The sequence below is a fragment of the Schistocerca americana genome, chromosome 1 (genome assembly GCF_021461395.2).
Source record: "Schistocerca americana isolate TAMUIC-IGC-003095 chromosome 1, iqSchAmer2.1, whole genome shotgun sequence".
Taxonomy (NCBI): Eukaryota; Metazoa; Arthropoda; class Insecta; order Orthoptera; family Acrididae; genus Schistocerca; species Schistocerca americana.
The window spans coordinates 515,081,349-515,102,302 of NC_060119.1; the positions used below are offsets into that span (position 1 = coordinate 515,081,349).

Sequence of the window (20,954 nt, forward strand, 5' to 3'; positions counted from 1 at the left end):
GCTAACCGTAAACAATCCTCTCAGAAACTGCAGCAAAACCCCCAGCAACTTCCTTCGGTGTTTTACGAAACATTCACGCGAGGATTGTCCCCAACGTTGGGCCATGTGTCACAATTGCAAAAAGAAGGGTCATGTGCCTTCCATTTGCAACTCCAACCGCATACATGGTGTTCACGACCGTGACGCTGATTCTGCTTCTGTGTTGTCTGTCAATTGCACTTCTTCCCTTTCAGGGAAGTTATTCCTCTCAGTCCAAATCCTTGGTCAGAATGTTCGCATGCAGGTGAATACTGGTTCTGTTGCCACTATCATTAATTCCAGGCGTATCTTCAGTTGGGTTCTCCACTCCTATCACCTGTCACACGGCAATTACGGACGTACAATAAACAATTTAATGCTGAGGCATCTTATAAATCCATCGTTCGCACTGTACCCGTATTTGTGGTCGACCAGAGTAATGCAGAAAATCTCTTTGGTTTCGATGCTTTTCACGTTTTTGGGTTCTCAATAGATGACTCTGTCAATATCGTCTCTGATGCTATTCCTTATGCTCGATTGGATTCCTTGTCAATGACATTTTCGTCCCTTTTTTCTCCTGGGTTCGGCCGTGCAAACAACTTTGAAGCTCATGTCACTCTCAAACCTACTGCTCGGCCTAAGTCTTTTCGGGCTCGGCCCATTCCTGTGGCCCTTTGTGATCGGGTAAAATGGGAGCTGGATCGTCTCACTACTTCAGGGGTCTTGCTTCCTGTCACTTCCAGTGAGTGGTCCTCTCCTACCATTGTTGTTGCTAAGCCGAATGGTGATATTCGTCTCTGTGGCGATTTTAAAGCCACTGTAAATGCACAATGCCTCATCGACACTTACCCTATGCCCCGACCTGAAGAATTGTTCACTAACCTTGCGGGTGACCAGTATTTTTCCAAAATTGACCTGGCAGAAGCTTATCATCAACTTCCTCTCGACGCTGCTTCCCGGCAGTTTCTGGTCCTTAACACGCCTTTTGGCCTCTATCAATACCAACGATTGCCATTCGGGGTTGCCAGTGCCCCCGCTCTCTTTCAGCGATTCTTGGATCAGTTATTGCTCCCTGTCCCTGGGTGTATAAATTACATGGACAACATTGTTGTCACTGGCTCCAACACTGAAGAACATCTTCAGAACCTCCGTACACTTTTTCATGTCTTACAGACTGCCGGTGTTAAGTGTAATCTTCAGAAATCAAAATTTTTTCAGGCATCTATCATGTACTTGGGGTATCAAATCTCTCGGGATGGTATTCATCCGCTTCAGCAAGCTGTCGCTGCGATCGATGCGCTTCCTCGCCCTACATCTGTTAAGGAACTGCAGGCCTTCTTGGGGAAAATAGCATACTATCACAAGTTTTTACCGTCTGCTGTTTCGGTGGCTCAGCCGTTGCATAAAAACGTGCTTTTTCATTGGTCCGCGTCATGCGATGCAGCTTTCCAGAAATTGAAGACTATGCTGAAACAGGCCCCGTGTGTGGCTACTTATCGACCTGGCCAACATCTTGGCTTTCCACGGACGCCTCTCAATACGGCGTGGGTGCAGTCCTTGCACACTATTTTTCTGACGTTTCCGAACAATCCATAGCTTGTGCCTCCAAAATGCTTACGGATGCCCAACAAAAGTATTCTCAGATTGAAAAAGAAGCTTTGGCCATATTTATGCTCTTCATAAGTTTGGTGTTTTTCTCTATGGATACAAATTTCATCTTGTTACGGATCACAAACCACTTGTTTCCTTGTTTCATCCATCAACGTCACTTCCCGACAAGGCTGCACACCGCCTCCAGCGTTGGGCTCTTTACTTGTTTCGTTTCAATTATGAGATTCATTTCCGGCCGACAGCTCAACATGTGAATGCAGCTGCACTGTCTTGCCTTCCCATAGGTCCTGATCTGGCATTCGATAGGGTCGAACTTTTGTTTTTCCACCTGCATGTTGCCGAGCGGTGGGTTGTGGACGGGTTCCCCATCACCGGAGACCGGCTGGCGGCTGCTACAGGTTCTGACCCTACCCTCTCCCGGGTTTTTCGCTGTATTCAGAACGGTTGGCCAGATCGTCCGTCCGCTAAGACTTCTAATCCATTGCGGAACTACTACACTTTGTGTTACCGCCTCACGGCTAGGGATGGTGTTATCCTCGTTTCCAATGACAATGCTTCGTCACGTGTTGTGGTACCTGCGTGTTTGCGTGCTTTGGTCTTGCGCCTCCTTCACCAAGGGCACTGGGGTGTCTCTCACACAAAATCTCTGGCGCACAGTCATGTGTACTGGCTCGGCATCAACTCTGAAATCGCACACGTGGTCGCTACCTGCTGACCCGAAATCATCTTTGTCACCGTGGCCTTCGCCTGAGAAGCCCTGGGAGCGCATTCATGCTGACTTCACGGGTCCTTTTTTAGGTACTTATTGGCTACTCGTAATTGACGCCTACTCTAACTTTCCTTTCATTGTCCGTTGCACATCGTCTGCCACCGCAGCAACCACAAATGCTCTCGCCTGCATTTTTTCTTTGGAAGCCCTTCCCTCTACTCTTGTTACTGATAATAGTCCGCAGTTTGCCTCTTCCGAATTTGCAGATTTTTGTGCTCGTCACGGCGTCATGCATGTCACGGCCCCTCCGTTCCATCCACAATCAAATGGTGAGGCTGAACTACTGGTCCGCACATTTAAGGCTCAGATGAGGAAATTCCTGATTTCTTTTGCTGCTGATGATGCGCTTCTCCAATTTCTGGCTGCTTTGCGTTTCACCCCCATGGGCGACCACAGCCCAGCTGAGCTCTTACATGGCTGATAGCCCTGCACGCTACTTCATCTTCTGCGGCCTTCCACCTCACGGCTGCGGGTGCCTTCGCTTGGCCGGTTCACTGCCGATGACCTTGTGTGGATACGGGGATATGGCAGGTGGCCAAAATGGAGTCCGGGTCGCATCTTACGAGACCGTGGCCAACGCCTGTATGAAATCCAGACGGACACGGGTGTGGCAGTGCGTCATTCGGACCAGCTTCGGCCTCGTGTGCCAGCAACACCTGTTCCGAATGCCGATACACCACCTTCAGCTCTACCCGACGCTCGGGATCTTGGCATCTCTCATTACTCACAACGCAGCCTTCTCACCGTCATCTCGGTGCCAGTACAAGAAAGGACGTCACCAGGACACGTGCCCATGCAGGAACCGGATGACCATCTGTCGGAGCAACTCTACTCGCCTCCCTCTCCTACGGACGCAGACACATCGTCCATGTCTCCTGTTATATCAGCTGGACTTTCCGCAATGGGCAGATTGGTGCACGGGGCCCCAGCAGATTCGGCCCCTAAGCTTCCTGTCATCTCAACCCGTTATCATCGGGGACACATCCGTCCATACGGGAAGCCTCCTCCTCAAGGCTTTACGGCCAGTCAAACAACACCTATGGACGTTAGCAATCTACAGGCCACCTCCATCAAGACAAGTGCAAAAATTTCAAAGGGGGGGAAAAGTGTTGTGACTCGCCAATCATTCAAAGTGCCGCCGCGCAATGACGCGCGTCCTCTCCATGCGGCGCTTTCTGCCAGCCATGCAGCAGCCGCGCCACCTAAGCGGCCAGCCAGCCAGCGGCCGCTAGGCTTGGACTCAGTGCTCATTCGAATGTTACCGTGTTCACATGTCTTGCTTTGTCAACTTGCTCAGTGACGTAGATGTGTTGTGTCGTTTTGAAATATATGTGTTCAACTTGACATTATAACAGTCTCCACCATGTGGGGCTTATAACCATTTTCCTGTGCTATCTGTTTTACTGTGTTTAGTTCCTGTCTGTAATTCAGTTTGCTTACAGGTCTTGTGCTCAGTCTTTTGAACATGAATCTGAATCTTGCTTGTTTGTATCCCACCGGATGGTTCGAGTGATTGTGAATGGTGGTGCTTGTGGTTGTTGGTATCCTGAATATTGTGGGTGTAGTTCATTTTTCATATGGTGAGGTCCAGGAAATTTAGTGTGTTCTCTGTTCCTGCATCTAATGTGAAGTGAATTTTTGTGTATTAGTTGTTTATGTCCTTGTGTAGCTGTTCTAAATGTACATGTGGTTCATCAGTTAGGCATATTATGTCATTGACGTAATGGTACCAGTATATGACTTTTTATTTTTTTGTCTTATTATGTGTGTGAAGATCCTGTTCTCTAGGTTATTCATGAATACGTTGGCTAGTACGACACTAATTGGCGATCCCATTGGCAGGCCTTCATGTTGGGAATAAAATTCTTTGTTGAACGTAAAGTAATTTTGTGTTTCAGTCTTTGTATGGTGATGTTGATTGTTTCATTAATTGGAATACAAGTGTGCACTGATGTGACATCCAGTGGTATGAGGCTTGTTGTGTCTGGTATGTCTATGTTCTTGGTTCTCTCTATTCCTTGCATTGAGTTCTCTAGGTTTATGTTGCTTTCAAACGTGCATATGTTCTTTAGTAATGTGTGTGTATGTTGGGCTAGGTGGTATGAGATTAGATTAGATTTACTTTCATTCCAATGGATCCATATTGAAGAGGTCCTCCAGGATGTGGAACATGTCAGAAAAACAACAATACATGACAAATATTTACAACTAAAACAAACAAGCTAATGTACTATTCCACATGTCCCAAGTGGAATGATCGTCATTTTTTAATGAACACTACATGAAAGTTATTTTACAAATACTAATGCACTGAATTTAAAATAAAAAAGTTTTTATTTACTTATAAGGTAATAAACATGTAATACGGTTGTATTGCTAGAGAAGGCCGAAATGCACGCGTTAAACTCAAGCAGGCTGGCGTGAGGTCTGAAACAGGATACGTAATGAATGCTATAAATAAAAATACGTAGCTGCTGGAATACTTAACTTTAATCCACCAGTTGTATACATCGTTCTTGACGGTACGTTATAAAGAATATCAACTGTTAATGGCGCCTTGCTAGGTCGTAGCCATTGACTTAGCTGAAGGCTATTCTAACTATCTTCTCTGCAAAAAGAGCGAGGCTTCGTCAGTGTTGCATCGCTAGCTAAGTCATCCGTACAACTGGGGCAAGTGCTAGTAAGTCTCTCGAGACCTGCCGTGTGGTGGCGCTCGGTCTGCTATCACTGACAGTGGCGACACGCGGGTCTGACATGTGCTAATGGACCGCGGCCGATTTAAAGCTACCACCTAGCAAGTGTGGTGTCTGGCGGTGACACCACAAATACAACTACTATAATACTTATTTACAATGAACACATTACTGCACTGAAATGGTGCAGAAGTTAGATTGTATGGAAGGAAACTACCACGTGGGAAAAATTATATATTGTGTTTGTGTCTGTATGTGTGGATGGATATGTGCGTGTGTGCGAGTGTATACCTGTCCTTTTTTCCCCCTAAGGTAAGTCTTTCCGCTCCCGGGATTGGAATGACTCCTTACCCTCTCCCTTAAAACCCACTTCCTTTCGTCTTCCCCTCTCCTTCCCTCTTTCCTGATGAGGCAACAGTCTGTTGGTCTGTTGCGAAAGCTTGAATTTTGTGTGTATGTTTGTGTTTGTTTGTGTGTCTATCGACCTGCCAGCGCTTTTGTTCGGTAAGTCACCTCATCTTTGTTTTTATATATATATATATATGCCTCTACACTTCTGCCTCGACTGACATCTCTGCCCAAACTCTTTGTCTCTAAATATGTCTGCTTGTGTCTGTATGTGTGGATGGATATGTGCGTGTGTGCTAGTGTATACCTGTCCTTTTTTCCCCCTATATATATATATATATATATATATATATATATATATGCCTCTACACTTCTGCCTCGACTGACATCTCTGCCCAAACTCTTTGTCTCTAAATATGTCTGCTTGTGTCTGTATGTGTGGATGGATATGTGCGTGTGTGCTAGTGTATACCTGTCCTTTTTTCCCCCTAAGGTAAGTCTTTCCGCTCCCGGGATTGGAATGACTCCTTACCCTCTCCCTTAAAACCCACTTCCTTTCGTCTTCCCCTCTCCTTCCCTCTTTCCTGATGAGGCAACAGTTTGTTGCGAAAGCTTGAATTTTGTGTGTATGTTTGTGTTTGTTTGTGTGTGTGTATATATATATATATATATATATATATATATATATATATATATAAAAATCAATTGGTTTTACTGAAAAATTCATCAATGGAGTAGAAGGAGTTGGCCACCAATAAATCCTTTAGGCTTCTCTTAAACTGAATTTCATTTGTTGTTAAGCTTTTTATGGCTGCTGGCAAGTTATTGAAAATGTGTGTTCCTGAATAATGCACACCTTTTTGTACAAGACTAAGTAACTTTAAATCCTTGTGAAGATTATTCTTATTTCTAGTATTGATTCCATGAATTGAGCTGTTGATTTGAAAAAGTGATATATTTTTAATGACAAATGACAAATGTCTTTAATATGACAAATTTCATTAAGGAATAAATATATTGGGAAGCAGTAGTTAGTATCCCTAGTTCCCTAAACAGGCTTCTGCATGCTGTTCTTGAGTTCACACCACATATAACTCTTACTGCACGTTTTTGTGCCCAGAAAACTTTGGCTCGGCTTGATGAATTACCCCAAAAAATAATCCCATATCACATTACGGAATGAAAGTAAGCATAGTATGCCAGCTTTCATTTTTATATCCCCTATGTCTGACAAAATTCGCATTGCAAACAGAGATTTGTTAAGACGCTTCAGCAGTTCTGTGGTGTGCTCTTCCCAGTTGAATTTATTATCAAGCTGTAATCCCAAGAATTTAACACTGTCCACTTCTTCTATCTTCTTGTCATCGTATGTTAGACGTATACTCGTGGGACACCCCTTACAAGCTCTGAACTGCATGTAGTGTGTTTTTTCAAAGTTTAGTGACAAACACTAGGAACCAGTGATTAATGTCCACAAGTATTTTATTAGCTGATCTTTCTAAGACTACGCTTGATTTGCTATTTATTGCAATGTTTGTATCATCGGCAAACAAAACGAACCTGGCATCTGGTAATGTTACTGATGAAAGGTCATTGATATACACAAGAAAAAGTAAGGGCCCCAAAATGGAACCTTGTGGGACCCCACATGTAATTAGTTCCCAGTTAGATGATGCCTGATAGCTTGATACATGTCTCTTTCCTAATAACACCCTTTGTTTCCTGCCAGAGATATAAGATTTGAACCATTTCGCAGCATTTCCTGTTACACTATAATACTCTAATTTACTTAAAAGGATATTGTGATTTACACAATCAAATGCCTTTGACAGATCACAAAATATACCAGTTGCCTGCAATTTTTTGTCTAATGAATTAAGCACATTTTCACTGTAAGTGTAGATAGCCTTCTCAATATCAGAATCTTTTAGAAATCCAGACTGTGACTTTGACAGTATGTTATTTGAGATAAGATGGTTATAAAGCCGACTGTACATCACTTTTTCGAAAATTTTTGAGAATGCTGGCAACAGTGAAATTGGACGGAAATTTGATGCTATTTCTTTATCTTCCTTCTTAAACAGTCGCTTAACTTCAGCATATTTCAGCCATTCAGGAAATATTCCACTGATAAATGACTGGTTACACAGATAGCTTAATATGTTACTTAGCTCAGAATTACATTCTTTAATTAACTTTGTTGATATTTCATCATACCCACTAGATGTTTTTGATTTTAAAGATTTTATGATGGACATTATTTCTGTGGGGTAGTGAGGGTCAAATTCATATTATGGAAGTTGCTTGAAATTTCTGGTCTGAGGTATTCCATAGCAGCATCTACTGAACCTGACAACCCCATCTTTTCGGTAACAGTTATAAAATGTTTATTAAAAAGTTCTGCAACACTATACACATCTGTCACCAATGTATCATTTACTCTTAATGCTATTTGTTCCTCTTCATGTCTGGTTCTACCGGTCTCCTCCTTCACTATATCCCATATTGTCTTTATTTTGTTATCTGATATGATTATCTTTTCCTTGTAATATATTTGCTTTGACATCCGTATTACAGTCTTTAATATTTTGCAGTATTTCTTGTAATGTGCTATAGCATCAACATCGGAACTGTTTTGGATTGACAGATACAGTTTTCTTTTTGTTTCACAAGATACCCCTATTCCTTGAGTAATCCATGGCTTTTTTGTAGACTTTGCTCTAACCTTGGTAAGTTTTGGGGGAAAACAGTGTTCAAATAAGGTAAGCTCTTTATTAGCAAAAGTGTTACATTTTTCATTCATGCCATGAGCACTGTAAACATCAGTCCAGTGAATGTCTCTGAGGAGTCTCCTAAAATAATTAATTTTTGGCTTATTGATTACCCTCTTGAGCTCAGATTTAACAGATTTTATATCCTGTTCAGTATTAACATTTAACAGAAGGAACTGCATGTCATGGTCTGAGAGGCCATTGACTATTGGTTTTGTAGTATAATTTTGTTCATTGGACTTTTCTATAAAGATATTATCAATGGCTGCTTGTGAGCAAGTGGCTACCCTATTGGGGAACTTTACAGTGGGAATTAAGTTGAATGATAGTATTACTAACTCAAATAAGTTCTTATTGGGAGAGTCTTAAGGAAATCTACATTGAAATCACCAGGAACCACTATTTCTTTGTTTTTGGTTGTTAAATGGGCCAGTACAGCTTCAAGGTGGTTTACATACAGATTAAAGTTACCTGCAGGTGCTCGATATACACTTAATATTATGAAGGATTTTTTGTGAAATTCTAATTCTGTTGCACATGCTTCCATATGCTGTTCTAGGCAAAATTTATGAACGTCTATGTTCTTAAATTTATGACAGTTCCTAATGAATGTGGCAACTCCTCCTTTCTCCATTTCTGATCTACAAAAGTGAGATGCTAACCTAAACCCTGTAACACTTAAAAGTTCTATACCAGTGGTCACATGATGTTCAGAGAGGCAGATTATGTCAGCTGGGTTTGAAGACTCTAATTCATCTATGCAGATAGTTAATTCATTAATTTTATTTTGGAGTAGTTCTGAAGTTGATGATCGGCCTCAACCCTCTATGGGCGATTGCGACAAATTTATAACGCTTACAGTGAATTGCTGTATGTGCTTAATGAGACGTATTTTCACGCAGTTGCTGAGTGTAGCAGATGCATGGCGCTTCAGACAACAGATATAGGAAGTGGCGCCGCACTGTGGCAATTTCGTCAACTACTTGAACCGTTGTCTCTAGTGAGTTCCGTGTAGCATGGCCACATGTGTTTCAGCTGTTGTTGTTTAGTATTACTGATCTTGAAAAATGTAAGTTATCAACTTTTCATAAATATTGTAGGATGTATATAATATTGATGTACTTCTGGATGAAAAATGGTTATTGTAGACATAGCTCTTACAGTGTGTGAGCATAAACATTACAAATTTGACAACTTAGGCATACACAACAAAACTGTTGTTAGCTTAGATCATGAAACCTGCAGCATTTTATGGAAAGAACAGGCATGCTGTTGCTCCAGATGAGGAATATGTGTCAACAAATAGGGAAACAACAATCAGCAGTTCTGTAGATGGTAAGGTATGTTGCTTTTATCTCTGGGCTGTACTGCAGCATTATTAATACTGTTTCTGCCTTAGTGATTTTAAAAAGACACTAAAAAGTATAAGTTTTGTCACTTTCAGAACCAAATAGTCAAGAGGATGTCAGTGTTCCTGATGTAGAGAATACTTCAGCTGCTTCAGCATTATGTGAAACCACTAGGCGAAAACCAGTTTGGAGAAATATTAGTAATGGCAACAGTGCTCATGACATACCACAGTGGCTAGGTTCAATTCATGAGTCTACTTCAATCCAGGAATCTGTTGAATATTTCAAACATTTCTTTGACACTCAACTTCTCAAACATATTACTGAACAGACAAATCTATATTCTGTTCAGAAGAATCCAGCTAAACCTCTCCAGCTGACTGTCAGAGTACTGGAGCAATATATAGGAACAGCATTGTATGTGTCACTTGTTAGTTTAGGCCTCACTTTGTTAAATCAATTATAACCTAAAATATTTTCACTTTTTACAGTTTTTAATTAAAAAATTACCCACTGTTGATGACACAGAGGTGCTGAAACATGTTTGGGTAAAAAGAAAAAGCAGTGTGTGAGCAAAAAGGCGGAACCCCTATACTATTATTTAATGGAAATGCAGAAAGAAAAGACGTGAGCTGCAGATCCAAAAGACGAATATCCTGTAGATTTTGGCAGTGTCAACTGGCCACTACTAGCACCTTTTTTTGTATTTGTTCCAGCTAACAACATCAGTACTATTTTTAATTGCTTTATTTCTGTCGTGGTTGACATTTTTGGCACATCCTCTTGCTTCAGCAGAATTATTTGACCCTGTTTTTCTTGCTACATTCTGGAAATTTTGTTATTAAAATTACGTGGAAGATGTGAATTATCTGTCATTTGGTTTACATGTTATATTACATATCTTCTGCATTGGGTAATTGTAATGCATCTCATTCCAATATATGCTTTTATTGGAAGCATCTTAGAACTTTGTATGGGGATTCAAAGCATAATATTAATATATTTCTACTACTATTGTATTGCGAGTGTACTAAACATAATGGTTATTATTTTCAGGGAAATCGTAAAATAATATTTATTGAAGCACCTGCAAGACTAAATGATTTCATAGAACCTGATCAACAGAAACTTCCTGGGGCTACCCTATCCCTTGACGAAGATCTGAAGGTCTTCAATAATGCCTTAAAGCTCTCTCATAAGGACACTAAAGTTGCTATTAAGGTAAGATACTTTTATGAAGTTAAAAAATAAACAATTTAATTAATGAAATGTGGTTTGAGTATACACTTGTTTGTAATAATCATGTAAGGCTGTTGCCAATTACGTGCTTTAAAAAATGAATTGTTTCTCTCTACTTTACTTTCATTATTTGCGTGTTCCATGGGCCACAATTGCAACCTCTTACTGAGATACACTGGTAAGCCAAAACATTATGACCACAGCCCGCCACAATGTTGGATGCCACCTGATGGTGTTGCAGGTATGTGATGCAGTAATGAAAGTATGTAAGTGGAGCAGACACAGATGGGGGATCACCCTAGTGAAGAAGTGGGCTGCAAATGGGGAAATCTATTGAGATAAGTGACTTTGACTGAGGGCAAATTATTATTAGACAGAGCCTTGAACAAGTATCTCAGAAACAGTGCAGCTGGTCAAATGTTCAAATGCTACTGTCGTGAGCAACTACAGAGACAGGTAGAAGATCAGTGAAACAACCACTAGGCGCTAAATGGTGGACGTCCATGACCCGTCACAGAACGTGGGGTGCTGCTCCGTAAGGTAGGGTAGATGGCAATCTGTGGAATCTCTGCCAAAAGAACACAATGCTGTTGCATGCACAAGTGTTTCAGAACACACCATTTATTCTACATTGTTGGACATGGAGCTCTGCAGCAGACCACCCCTATGTGTTCACATATTGACCAATGATATCATTAACTGCGATTGCAGTGGCCATGTGACCTATGGGATTCAATCATCAAGCAACGGAAACGTGTCGGCTCTTCGGGTGGCTACATTTTTTCTACACTAGGTTGATGGTTGTCTCCACAAACACCATCATCAATGTGAATGGTGGCTAGAAAAGTGCAATGCACCAGACACAGGCTGGCGGGAGCAGTATTATGCTATGGGAGACATTCTCCCGCACTTGCATGGGACCTGTGGTGGTAATTGAAGACATGCTGATAGGTGCAAGCCACCTGCATTCCTTCATGCTTGATGTCTTCCCCAACAGCGATGTCATCATTCAGCAGTATAACTATCCGTGTCTCAGAGCCAGAACCTGCTACAGTGGTTTGAGGAGCATCACAGTGAACTCACGTTGATGCCCCGGCAGCCAAATTCGCATGCTATAAATACTGTGGAACCCATCTGGGCCGCTGCTGGGCACCATCACTGCATATGTAAATCAGTGGCCCATTATTTACAAGCGTTATGTGACCTGTGTGCATGGACCTCTACTGCCACCACACAAATCTACGAACAAACAGTCAGATCCCATACACAGAATCAGTGATGTACTTTGTTCCAAAGAAGGAGAAACATGTTATTGAACAGGTGGTCATAATGTTTTGGCTCATCAGTGTATGTTAACTTCTTAAGCTAAAGTAATACACAACCATGAAACTACAACAAAAGTCTTTTTAACAGAACTTTAATTAAATCATTTTCTTAAGTAGGTATGATCAGTACTATTTCGTTAATCGTTTCTCATACAGCTATTTGCAACTATTTATGTATTTGGGATACCTGTTCCTTAGAAGGGGCTTGGAAATTTGTCAATTAAAGTAAGCTAGTACACCTTGGGTATGGTTGTCAGATGCATTGCTATCACGTAAAAGTTCTTTGTATGTCAGTGAAAGAGTGTGGAGATTAATGGACTGAAGGAAATAAGACAGTGGTTTCAGACTAAGGTCTAGAACTATAGAACCCGAAGAGTGTTAATAGAGTTGGATGAGGAGTTAAATAACATTGAATGGAGTACAGTATAGTTATCACAAGTGCAGAAAAAATACCGAACAGAATTAAAATCAGAACATTGGAGGAGTAAACTCAAACTGCACTATTCTTCTTTGGCTCATCAGTATAGAAGTGTGCAGAGGAACAACGAAGTGAAAAATCTGTGAAATACATCTATTCATAAATAAAAGCTGACTTAAGAATTTTCCTTTGTGTGAGACCACTTGTACAAGGTTCATGTGCAAATTTGAAGTTCTAGATTCGCATATTTTACTGTCCGTGTCACTTCTGCATAGTCTTTCATTGATTCCATTAGTACCCATTTGGATTGTGATGTGTTGTGAAATTCGAACATTCACAACGTGAGGCAATACTGACCTTACGACTTATCTTAGAAGAAAGATTAAGGAAAGGCAAACCTACGTTTCTAGCATTTGTAGACTTAGAGAAAGCTTTTGACAATGTTGACTGGAATACTCTCTTTCAAATTCTAAAGGTGGCAGGGGTAAAATACAGGGAGCGAAAGGCTATTTACAATTTGTACAGAAACCAGATGGCAGTTATAAGAGTCGAGGGACATGAAAGGGAAGCAGTGGTTGCGAAGGGAGTAAGACAGGGTTGTAGCCTCTCCCCGATGTTGTTCAATCTGTATATTGAGCAAGCAGTAAAGGAAACAAAAGAAAAATTCGGAGTAGGTATTAAAATTCATGGAGAAGAAATAAAAACTTTGAGGTTCGCCGATGACATTGTAATTCTGTCAGAGACAGCAAAGGACTTGGAAGAGCAGTTGAATGGAATGGACAGTGTCTTGAAAGGAGGATATAAGATGAACATCAACAAAAGCAAAACAAGGATAATGGAATGTAGTCTAATTAAGTCGGGTGATGCTGAGGGAATTAGATTAGGAAATGAGGCACTTAAAGTAGTAAAGGAGTTTTGCTATTTGGGGAGCAAAATAACTGATGATGGTCGAAGTAGAGAGGATATAAAATGTAGGCTGGCAATGGCAAGGAAAGCGTTTCTGAAGAAGAGAAATTTGTTAACATCGAGTATAGATTTAAGTGTCAGGAAGTCATTTCTGAAAGTATTCGTATGGAGTGTAGCCATGTATGGAAGTGAAACATGGACGATAAATAGTTTGGACAAGAAGAGAATAGAAGCTTTCGAAATGTGGTGCTACAGAAGAATGCTGAAGATTAGATGGGTAGATCACATAACTAATGAGGAAGTATTGAATAGGATTGGGGAGAAGAGAAGTTTGTGGCACAACTTGACCAGAAGAAGGGATCGGTTGGTAGGACATGTTCTGAGGCATCAAGGGATCACCAATTTAGTATTGGAGGGCAGCGTGGAGGGTAAAAATCGTAGAGGGAGACCAAGAGATGAATATACTAAGCAGATTCAGAAGGATGTAGGTTGCAGTAGGTACTGGGAGATGAAGAAGCTTGCACAGGATAGAGTAGCATGGAGAGCTGCATCAAACCAGTCTCAGGACTGAAGACCACAACAACAACAACAACAATAAACTTGTACAGTTCTCGTCAATTGTAGGCTTAAACTTAATTGTGATCAGGGTGTATATGACCCGGGACAACCAGGAGATCCGGGAAAAACCCAGTAATTTTTTCATCTGGGAGAAAACCAGGAAAAACCCAGGGAATTTTTAGAATTCCAGGAAAAAAACAAAAATAAAACTTACGTTGCATTGGAAATGTGCCATATACAACAACAAAACACAGTACCCATACAAGTGTCTGCTAACAGCAAAATGTGTCAAAGGCTTTAGGAAGATTACGCAGTGCTTCATAACAACAAATTGCTTCCGATGAGCGTGACGTCACAACTGTTTACCTTAGATTCGTTTGAGCAGTTGTGAATGGGCTCTTGTGCATGCGCTGTTGAGTTGTGTATGAGTAGTACCTTCTCCCGCTTATCTATACGGAAGTGTGGCTGTTAGCTGTACGAGCAGTAACAGCAAACAGCCAGATACTACCCAGAAAATTTTACTAGCGCACCCAAGCTGCCAGCTTCAGCCATGCGCAGCAGGCCTGGATCTAGGGGGTGGGAAGGTAGAGGGCATTTGATATTGGTGCTTCATGAATTATATTCTGTAGTGTTATAAAAATGACCATTTGTGCCAAAACAGTCTCGTTAATTTGATGTATGTTACAATGGTTGCAATATTAGAAGGGCCTATTTCATTTTATCTAGCAGATAGTGACAAAACAGATGTAATCAGACTGAGAAACCACACCAGTCTTGGGTACTATTTGTATTAACAGCTTTTTCAGTATAAGACATAGACATTTCGATTTTTCATGTAGTAAAACATTTGACGAACTTTGATGGTGTAATAGATTCTTTCACAAGCTGTAGCAAGATAGAGAGAAAAAAATGCTAGGACCTAAAGATTGAAGAAATGTATACTGACTTGCTTGTTTCTTGTCTTTACTGTTTTTATGTATCCTATATTTAATTTTATGTCACACAAAACTGCAAGTCATTAGCTAAAAAGCAAACCTGTCCCAAATATAGTCTGGCGTCCATTACACGTTTGAATTCCACAGAATGAAATACAGTTATGTGCAATAGAATAATACTGTGTGAAGAGGCATGGCACAGCACTTCGGCACACCCAAGACCAAATAACATATCTTACATGTCCTCGAACATATATGTTTTATGTATCAGACTCTTCAGAAAGATGTGTGCTACAAAATGAACATATTTTTGAAAAATCCTATCTCAAACGCTTGCGGGAGTGAGTGAGGGGAACTAGCTTATTGCCCCAGTTTGGAAATATTGTAAATCAGGGGCTGATGTGCAGAGCAATCTGAGTTGTAGTGGGGAGATGGGTAGTCTCCACCTGACCCCTGTTTATGTTTAGTAATATTGCTGTTTCCTCTTCATTTACTGCTCTCGCGTCAAATATAAACAGAACGGATTTGTTTGGCTGGTAGCTATCAAGTGAATTCACATGATTACGGAAGACTAACATGTGTTATTAGCACTAATCACCTTGCAGAACAATTAAGCTTTTTTTGTCAGTTTGCTAGAGAAATTTGGCTTTTATTGCTCTTTTCCACTGAGGCAGTCAATTTATTTCAAACAAAAAGTTTAATTCCACACTGTTGGCTAGTTTCAACTGTTTGCATCATTACAAGTGCATGTTTTCGTCTTCTAGTACATATGGCATTGTGCCCTAATAAAGAACCAAACATGAGATAATACAATAACGGTACTCCAAAAATTTACATCCTGACAGGCACACTGAAAAGCCCACTTCTTTGTCGAGGCTTGCTTCATTGGGAATCTGGACATTTGAAGGTGCATTTTAAGCCGGATCATGCATGTTAGTTTGGTTCATGAAATTCCGATGCTCTTGGAGTATACTCTGATGTCTTGTTTCTTTTATGACATAATGTAAGATCTTTTAATGTTTCACATGTACAAACATACAGGCTTCCTACGTCATCATAGCTGCGCAAGCGCAGTAACGCCTGTTATCTGGTGCTCTCTGGCAACTGCTGGAACAAACCTGTTTTTAACAGGTCGCGGGAAAATATTGCGAATGGTAATTTGAAAAGCGTTACTTTTGAAGTAAATTTCTCTTTACGCAAGATGAACTATGTGTGAGAATGTACAATGAATTTCTTAAATCACAAAGTGTTCGACTCTCATTTAAAAATCAACTCTTTGATGACGAGCCAGTTAGAAGAATTTCAAGCCCAGAAGATCAGATATGTATGTCGTAGTTAAAGATTTTACTGGCACATTTGTGTGATGTATCTTAAAGTGTAACGCGCACAATAAAGATCAATGTTATATATATGTGAAAGCTTAGCTTCTCTTGCAGCTTATTAATCTTTGAGACCAATATTATATGTGAAAGATTTGCTGTTCTTGTAGCAATACTACGTATATTTATTTAAACCATTAACTTTTCCTATTTGTGTGTTTGTGCTACTTAACAGTGATGTTGCTATTGGCTGACTACATCATGTGTCCTGTGCTCTGAATATACGCTGTCATCGGCTGGCAAATTCACATGACATGAGCTATTAATGGCTTACAAAGGTGCATCGCAATCTCAGTTTCGATGCTTCAGAAAGTACCATGTGGTGTTTAGTGGAATTTGAATTTAAATAATATGAAAATTGCAGCATACATGTAACTGCACATCAAAGATCTTTCCAAAATGTGTTTTTTCCCCGAGTTTAGTTTTCTAAAGTGCTTGGAAATTCTACACTGGTGTATAAAACCATAACCATTCAAAGGATTGATAAGTTTTACAGTTCCGACAGAAAGTATGCTGACACTTAACATGGAAAAAGTGTATTTTTAACTAGGAAATCCAGGAAAAATCTGGGATTTTTTTTTTCTTTTCCACTTATACACACTGATGATATTTAAAAATTTTTGAGAATAGTAGGCATATTCTCATTTAAAACAGTCATTTTCTAATTTCATTGTACAATTACATGAGGAATAGGTTATTTTTGAGAATTTTCAGTTACTTACAAAACTATATTTTAGTAAGTTACAAGAATGAGAGTTTTGAATATGTAACTTGTTTCACAGCAAGTCAGCATTTATGGTTCACAGTTACTGCTGACAAATACATCACTTATGAATTTCATTCTATTTCAGTGCAGATGAGGATGTGTTATGGAAAATTTTCAGAAGTTTCCATTATCCTGTGCATAATCTAATTTGTTGTAAATCGGTGTGATTTACTTAGTGTAGCAGATATTTTAACGTACATATTGTGTTACACCTAGCTTCCCCTTAAAAACGAGTATATAGTATCTACATTTATTGTAAATTAGTTCCACTTTCAAGTTTGCCAACAACAACAACTGACTGCAAAAAGTTTTAGGAAACTAGTAAATTGTACCTCAGGTTTTTCTGTTGCCTTAATAGAACTGTAACACATTGCACCAGCCAAAATGCAGCCCCACTGTAAGTGCTACTCTCAAACATGGGATGAGTTGGTTGATGTTCGTAAGCAGCAGGAAGTCACCCTGAGTACTGTCAAATGATTGGCATCTTCTGTGAATCGGCTTGTTGGAAGAGCTCACAAGAGTCGTGTGCCTACAGTACTCATACCAGAGGTACCTCAAGTGCTATCCTCTTCTGTAGACGTGACTGCCAGTGGCATGTCAATGGTAAATCTGGATATGCTGTACGTGGTGGACAGAGAACAGGGAGGACTCAGCATGTTGTATCGATCCCCCTAACCAAAACATTTGAGGTGCTGTCTTTCACTGAAACTGAAACAGAGCCATCAGGACTCACTTCACAAGTTTAGTCAGTTTCAAAAACATGCAAAAGCAAGAGAATAGGGGTGTATTAATCATCAGCAGTTCAAACATACTGCAAATGATGATATCCCTTAGGGAAATGACATCAAGAGACACAGAAAAGGACACCAGGTGGACTCATTCAGATGTTGAAGGGGTCATTCAGTAAGGAAACAGGGTGTAACCAGTTGCAGATTGTGGCACACATTTGAACAAATGATCCTTGTCATTTGGGCTCTGAGGTCATACATGAATTATTCCAGTGACTGGCAGAGAAAATTGAGAAGACCAAGCTTGCTCATGTAGTTTCATCAAAGCTGACATCTTGCCTCGTAGTCCTTTGGTCCTTTGGTTCTAAGTTGAGTGGGAAGACTGAACCAGAGTCTTCAAAAGTTTTGTGGTAAGCTAGGCAGAGACTTCCTGGATATGCGTCATACGGCTGAAAACTGTAGGGTCTTCCTAAATGGGTCAGGTGTGCACTACACTTCAGAGACTGCTCCTCAGGCAGCTGAGTGTGTGTGGGGTGCACACAAGGTTTTTTTAGATTAGGCAACTCTCAAATCCAGATAATGACAGTGGTAGGAAACCCAGAAGTATCGGTGTAGGATTGAAAGAAATGCCTCCCACAGGTGAAAGTATTAAAATCCTAATAATTAAATGCCAAAGCATACACAACACAGTGCCGGAGTTTGAAGCACACCTGAAAGGCAGTAAAGCTCACATAATACTTGGTACAGAAAGCTGGTTTAAACCTGGAATTGATAGCAGTGAGATTTTTGGAGAAAATTTAAGTGTATATTGAAAGGATAGGCAAATGGGGAATGGAGGTGGTGTATTTAATTGAAGCAGACAAGAAACTGGGTGAGACTCAGTATCAGGGGTGGGCATAAAATGGTAACTGGATTCTTGTATCACCAACTAAACTCATCTCCTGATGTGACCGAAAACTTTAGAGAAAACCTCATTTCACTTGTTCCCCAATCATACTGTAATTGTCAGTGGACATTTTAATCATCCAACAATTAATTGAGAAAATTACTGTTTTGTTAGTGGTGGTTGTAATCAGACATCCTGTGGAACATTACTGAATGCCTTCTCTGCAAACTACGTAGAACAGACTGTTAGGAACCCCACTCATGATGGAAACATATTGGATCTAATGGCAACAGATAGACCTGATCTGTTTGACGATGACCACTTCAAAACTGGTATCAGTGATCACGATGCAGTTGTGGCAACAATGATTACCAAAGTACAAAGGACAACTAAAACAAGCAGAAGGATAGATGTGTTCAGTAGTTTCATATCTCAGTGAGGAACTTGAAACTTTCAGCACAGAGCAGGAGCGTGTAGAGGAATTGTGGCTCAAGTTTAAAAGAATAACTGACCAACCACTGGATAGATATACACTCAGTAGAACAGTTCATAATGGGAGGGAACCTCCACTTGCGGCAGGGCAGGGTCAGTCGTCTACATTTTTGTTAACACTATTGTTCAGTCCACCTACCTCGATAGGATTCTTGCTGATGTCCCTTCACTCTGTGGTAGCAGATATGTGCTAGGCAGTGTAAAGTGGCGTTGATGAAACCACCACCTAATACCTACCACAAAGAGGCCGCGTAACTCTAGTTGAAAGTCAGTTCCTGAAAGTTCATGATTAAAAAATCGGGCATTCGGGATCTTCAGTCTACTTGCAGAAGAGCGATTAAAATTAGATTAACTCCGCTTTTTATTCATATTGAAACACATGAAATGGCTATCAAGTCCATATTTAATATGGTAAAACATTATCATTCAAAGTTCACTCTCTGTAAAACAAATATTCGCTCAAAAAGCAGCCAGAATTTTATTAAGTCTGACTTGACTAATTTTCATGTTCTACCAGTCATAGACCCACAACTATTCGGGAGTTAAACATTCAGCTGTTTTAGTGGTCTTCTTCTTAAGAAGTGCTCACCAAAGTATTCCGCACAGAGCACAAAACATGCCACGCGGAGTTGTTACTACGACCAGAAAGTTCACATACTCATATCTCTCAAATTATTTAACTTAGAAACACCAAACTTTCATTAAAATGTTTGTAACTCCAGTCGCTTCACTCACGATATGTTCGAATTGAAATTAGCTCACTAATTCCTCATCTTACAGAGTACTTTTAAGGAGTGATCTAACATCATGTTATCCATAGACTGGCTAGCAAGCGACTCTTCTTGAGGTACTCTCCTATATGCCCTCTCCTCTTTTCACGCGGGAACAGCTTTATTCTGATTGGCTGTTGATCTAAACGACCAATCAGAATGTTCCTTCCAGATCATTTGGTGGCAAATCTTGCCTTATCCAATCACTAATTTGATAGTAATTATTGTCAGCAAAACTTCAAATTCTTGCATTTTGTTTAATCAAAATAAACGAAGTGTGAAATATTCTTCAAATTGATAAATAAACTTATTCTGCCTTTTATTTCAATACTGGCTGCTTTTATACAAAAGCAAGCACATAGCGACCCATACAGACATTTGTCACCTGAATCGTGGTTGCAACATAACTTTCCCATGGTTTGCTTGTACAGGGTTTTACGTAAAATGCAATATTAAATAATCAGATAATAATTTTGACCAATTTTTGTATTACATAATACACAGTGACTTAAGTTTTAAAAAGAAAATTCTAATTAATTGATTTTTATGCACTGATAACTTTGGTATGGCTTCAAATGATAATGAAAGTCAATCTGATATTGTTCCTGGCTTGGCTTTAAAACCCAAGCATAGGTTTTAGGAGTTTTAGGTAATTCTCTTTATCACCAGAACTATAATAAATAAAGATCTGAAATTTGAAAGCATCATTCCATTAATAACAAAAGGCTGTGTACCAAATCTGAACAAAATCGGATAATAACTAATATGGATTATGTAGCTTCATAGAGGGTATGAATCTTCGTATCGTCTGAATGTTACGCTATGCAGTTCTCATGGCAGGCAGCGTCAGCTGTGTTGTGACCCAAAAAAAAAACATGGCCAAACCATAGCCATCCTGCAGCCACCGTACTAGACGGCTGCGTGCCTTACTGCAACGAATGTCATCTCATAATAACTTGCTACGTTACACATGGCATATAGTCATTGTAAAGA

At 40.1% G+C, this 20,954-nt stretch overlaps 1 protein-coding gene across 1 annotated transcript in view; it reads left to right on the top strand.

Annotated features, from left to right (window-relative positions):
• The window catches only part of LOC124605129 (neurofibromin), a 459,490-nt gene that overhangs the window by 207,848 nt on the left and 230,688 nt on the right, over positions 1–20,954 (top strand). The window contains exon 33 of the mRNA XM_047136614.1: positions 10,616–10,780. Within this exon, the coding sequence (XP_046992570.1) occupies positions 10,616–10,780 (165 nt within the window). The remainder of the gene's footprint in view (positions 1–10,615; positions 10,781–20,954) is intronic.